Source organism: Asparagus officinalis, chromosome 5, assembly GCF_001876935.1.
Source record: "Asparagus officinalis chromosome 5, Aspof.V1, whole genome shotgun sequence".
Lineage (NCBI taxonomy): Eukaryota > Viridiplantae > Streptophyta > Magnoliopsida > Asparagales > Asparagaceae > Asparagus > Asparagus officinalis.
In genome coordinates this window covers 79,209,099-79,214,606 of record NC_033798.1, presented here as the reverse complement: position 1 = coordinate 79,214,606, position 5,508 = coordinate 79,209,099, and the positions used below count along the sequence as shown (strand labels likewise).

The window sequence follows — 5,508 nt, the reverse complement described above, 5'->3', positions numbered from 1 at the left end:
AAGTAAGTACCTAAAGCGCTGATATGGGCTCTTCCAGCTCAACGGGGCGCTTATAGTTTGATGTCATTTTAGGAAACGCTTGGACTTTAGCATTTGAGATATCCCGGCATTTGAGATTTTTGCATTAATATGCACACCTGTAAAGTGCCCACCCGATCCACCTCCTCCCTTTTATGACTTTTGGTGAATTGCTTCTCCTCTCATTTTCCTTCATGTGTCACCATCTCTAATGCCGACCACTCTCCAAAACTTGGAAGTAAAAACCAAAGTTGCTAACCTACCATTTTCCACCTGTAAATGCCAACCCTTTTCTCTCTCTCTCTCTCTCTCTCTCTCTCTCTCTCTCTCTCTAATCATTCTCCATTTATATCATATATTCTCAAAAAAAAAAAATACACTTCTATGGAATCATTTCACTACCCAATTCGACTCATGTCTTCTTCCTCTTTCTTCTTCATCATTCTCTCTCTGGTTTTCCTCTTTGAATGCTCGAACAGTCAGATACCTCTCGGTTCGAAACTCTCAGCCGGTGAGAACCAACCGTGGGTCTCCGAGGACCGAACCTTTGCGTTTGGATTCGCCCCAGCAGATTCAAGTGATCAACTTCTGTTGGCGATTTGGTATGCTGAACTCCCGGGAAATGCGACTATTGTTTGGTCCCCTAACAGAGACTCTCCTGTCACCAGCAATGCTGTAGTGAAACTGGAGCAGTCTGGAAACCTCGCCCTCTACGATCGAGGCAATCTCATTTGGGCTTCCAACACGACAGGCTTAGACGTTGGTTCTGCGATCATGTCAGATTCCGGAAGCTTCATCCTCTACAATGGCACTGGTTCAAACCGTAATATTGCGTGGCAGAGCTTCTGGCTTCCAGGTGACACTCTTCTCCCTGGCCAAAACCTTTCAGCATCCCTCGAACTCACTTCAAACAGATCACGATTCGGCTACTATTCTCTCAAAATGCTTCAGCAGCACATGTCTCTCAGTCTTGCTTTGACTTTTGTTACCTTCGATTCTCAAACTAACTACTCCTACTGGTCGAGCCCACAAATCTCGAATGCCACAGGCAATATCGTCGCAGTTTTAGATGCTTCCGGAAGTTTCAGCATCATGTACGGTGATTCCTCTGCAGGCACAGTGTACATTCACAAGAATGACACAGCACCGAACCCATCAATTCTCCGAAGGATCAAAGTTGATACCGATGGAAACCTAAGACTATATCAATGGAACACGATTACTTTGCAATGGGATGTTCAGTGGTCTGCAGTGTCGAATCCCTGCGAGGTTGCAGGGATTTGTGGAAATGGGATCTGTCAGTTGAATGGAAGTGGAATTGATGCTTCTTGTACTAGTTTAAAACCAGTGAATTCAGGAAGTTGCGGAGGAAATCTGAGGATGGAGACAATGCCACAGACTGACTATTATTTCCTTGGGCGAACAACGATTGCAAATTACAGTAATGTTACAACTGCGGATGAGTGTTCAAGCTACTGCTTATCCCACTGTGGTTGTGTTGCAGCAGTTTATGGTTCGATGGAGGATGATACTTATTGCTGGACTTTGAGCAGTGTGGTCTTCGGAGGGCTCCAAGATCCTAGCTCAACATTCTTCGTTAAAGTTGATGGGAGTTCAGGCCCAGGATCTGTCGATGGAAGGAGAAATGCAGATGGACACGGTGGACGATCTGCTCTTCTTCCGTTGCTTCTTTGCGTCTCTGCTCTTGTGTTGTTGTTAGGGATGTTGGTTTGTTATCTCGTTAGAAAGAGGAGAATTAAGGAAAAGAGGGGCATTGGGAGAGCTCTAAGCTTACCAGGAGCTCCAGTATATTTCAGCTACCATGATCTGCAGACTGCAACAGCGAATTTCTCTCAGCTGCTTGGAACTGGTAATGCCTGTTTACTTCTAAATTTGTTCTAGAATGATCATATTTTTTTTATCCCCTTCAATATTAATTTTGGTTTAACTAATCCTAGTTGACTTTTCGTTACATCTTACATGATTGTATCCCACTCGGATAGCTCAATGTAACAGCTAACCAATTTTTGACTTAAAAGTCATTAAGGCTAATAAAACTGACTGCAACTTTTACCTAGGTGGCTTAATAGATCACAATCAAGTAGTAATCAAGATGCAACAAAAATCAACATAGCTCCTAATTTTATGCCATGCATACAACAAGTAGGCCAGAAATCATGACAAAGCTCTAAAATGAAAAAAACTTAGGGTTATCTCCAGGTAAACTACTATACTATTGGGAGCATAGCTGCTGATTATCTCTGTTCCACTTCTTCAGCACACATTTCCTGGTCCCAAGTGTCTTTTTCAGTTAGTTTTTAAACTCGTGTAGGAATCGTGCGAGAATGTTCCTGGCAAATCAGTTACATAGATTGCTATTGCACAGAGGGTGCGTCTGCAAATAATCCTAAAATTTAAGCTAGTGAATATTGCTCTCTATTAAAATTATATAGCTTAAAGCCTCATGCATGTGTGCTTGTCCAAAATATCAGGAGGATTTGGAAGCGTTTACAAAGGAACTCTCAAGGATGGAACCTCAATTGCGGTCAAGAAGCTCGAACGATTTCTACCTCATGGTGAAAGGGAATTCGTCACAGAAGTTTCTACCATCGGCTCAATGCACCATATGAACTTAGTCACTCTCTGCGGATTCTGCTCAGAACGAACTCATCGGTCAGTAAATCATTCTCCTACCATTGCACCAATAACAAATCCCAATTCAACTAAATATTTGAAATTCTCATACAGGCTTCTGGTTTACGAGTACATGAGCAATGGCTCATTAGACAAATGGATATTTCCTTCTGATAATAGCCGACATAGTGATAAACTGCTAGACTGGCCAACTCGCTTTCAGATTGCCATTGCTATAGCTCAAGGAATTGCGTATTTCCACGAGCAATGCAAGAACAGGATCATTCACTGTGATATAAAGCCAGAGAACATTTTGATCGACGAGGATTTTTGCCCTAAGGTGTCGGATTTTGGGCTGGCAAAATTGATGAGCAGAGAGCATTCTCATGTGGTTACTATGGTTCGAGGAACCAGAGGTTATTTGGCTCCAGAATGGGTGAGCAATAGGCCGATTACAGTTAAGGCTGATGTTTACAGTTATGGGATGCTGTTGCTTGAGATTGTTGGTGGTCGTAGGAATCTTGATATTTCGTTGGATTCTGCTGAGTTCTTCTACCCTGGTTGGGCTTATAAGGTATGTTGTACATTTTTCTCAAGAAGGGAAAGGATTTACACATTTAGAGGAAATATTATAGCCAACAACTTAAGTTGCTGAAGTGCAAAATAGGGGTACAGACAAATACATATATTCACAAATATATCCACGTCCATATCTGGTCGAGATTTAGATATTATTATTCTTATATAGTCAGATATTGAGATAGCTTCTGCGCATACAAATACGACTATAATATCTGAATACTTTGTATCCATCAGCAGTTGATATTATTTCGATCTTAGATTTGTGCATCTTTGGTGATCCATAGACTTAAGCCTTATCCACGTCCATATCTGGTCGAGATTTAGATATTATTATTCTTATATAGTCAGATATTGAGATAGCTTCTGCGCATACAAATACGACTATAATATCTGAATACTTTGTATCCATCAGCAGTTGATATTATTTCGATCTTAGATTTGTGCATCTTTGGTGATCCATAGACTTAAGCCTTATCCACGTCCATATCTGGTCGAGATTTAGATATTATTATTCTTATATAGTCAGATATTGAGATAGCTTCTGCGCATACAAATACGACTATAATATCTGAATACTTTGTATCCATCAGCAGTTGATATTATTTCGATCTTAGATTTGTGCATCTTTGGTGATCCATAGACTTAAGCCTAGGTGTTTACACATGTCTAATACATTGGCTGGTTCTGGTTTTTTTAAAGAAATTCTAATATGTATATAACTGTTTTCCTCTCGTCCAATCTGTATTTATATCCGACTTTAGTGGATATGAATATAGGTTTTTCTTGCCAAATTATACCAGTATTTGTTCCCATATCCAGGATTTTTCAGGCCTATTGATTATTAAACAAATATAGATATGATAATACATATATGATTATATGTCATATCTGATCCTTAACTGTTTGTGTCTTAGTTAATAAACATTGTGTATTAAAAAACTTTATGTTGCTTCTTTTAGGAATTGACGAGTGAGAACCCGATGAGAGTTGCGGACAGAAGGCTAAAGGGCAAGGTGGAAGAAGATGAGCTAGTACGAGCTCTGAGTACAGCGTTTTGGTGCATACAGGAAGAAGCATGGGTGAGACCTTCGATGGGTGAAGTCGTCAGAATGTTGGAAGGATCGGTGGATATCAATACGCCACCAATGCCTCAAACTGTGGTCGAGCTGGTTGAAGAAGGGGCGGATAGTGTTTATATGGCCATGAAGAGAGAGTACTCATACACAGTCAACTCGTCGTATGTTCTTTATAGCCAGCGATCGTCGTCGCTGGCGACGTGCAGCACCTCTTCCATGTCGCCACGGTAGTGATCGAAGCTTGGTTGAATCTGCTGGCAGAATTCAAATCAATTAGTTGGTACAGAAAAAAGTAAATTGGGATACAGAAAACTTTACATGGTATCAGGTGCTCTTTGAACACGAACACAGTGCTCTATAGAGAAGAGAGGCATGTGGACATAAACAGGGGATAGTTTAGCATTATTGTAGTGTTCAGGAAGCACAAGATACTTCTTCGAGGCAATGAGGATTAAATGTAGCAAGTTTAGAGTATGTGGTTAAACTTAATCATCGTTGGGGAAGACTTAAAATCTCAATTAATTCTTGGACTTAAGAGATATTTGTGTATGTTGATAATAGTGTATTGTAGTGGGTTTTAGTCCCACATTGCTTGGGAGAACAAACCTCACACTCCTCTACTTGTATAAATATATGTGCACACTCAATATTCAATTCAAGGGAAATTTACCCAAGATTCTCTCTCTCTCTCTTACTTTAACATGGTATCAGAGATAGGGCTATTTCCCTTTCAATAAAATTTTTAACGCTTTTGCGTTCTTTTGCCAAATCTTGGCCTTATTGCTTTGCAGCCGTTTAATGTTTTATTTTTTTTATTTTTATTTTTAATTATTTGGCGTTCATCTGCCAGATATTTTGGCCTTGTCGTTTTGCGGCCTCTTAACGCGTTTCGCGTTCTCGTTTAACCTTCGGGTTCTATTTTAAACCTTCGGGTTTCATTCTAACCTTCGGGTTCTATTTTAAACCTTCGGGTTTCATTCTAACCTTCGGGTTCTATTTTAAACCTTCGGGTTTCATTCTAACCTTCGGGTTCTATTTTAAACCTTCGGGTTTCATTCTAACCTTCGGGTTCTATTTTAACGGCATTGTCGTTTCAAGACCGTCTCTCGGTCTCAAATTAACGGCATCGTCGTTTCAAGCCGTCTCTCGGCCTCAAACGAACGACATTAGTAACAGCATCTCGACATCTTAACGTCTC

At 40.4% G+C, this 5,508-nt stretch overlaps 1 protein-coding gene across 1 annotated transcript; it reads left to right on the top strand.

Moving 5' to 3' along the window:
- LOC109844043 (G-type lectin S-receptor-like serine/threonine-protein kinase At5g24080) lies at nucleotides 371-4,937 on the top strand. The gene is made up of 4 exons (XM_020413049.1): nucleotides 371-1,888; nucleotides 2,511-2,691; nucleotides 2,767-3,226; nucleotides 4,194-4,937. Exons 1-4 carry the CDS (start codon nucleotides 403-405, stop codon nucleotides 4,539-4,541), a joined length of 2,475 nt encoding a protein of 824 aa, XP_020268638.1. The 5' UTR covers nucleotides 371-402; the 3' UTR covers nucleotides 4,542-4,937.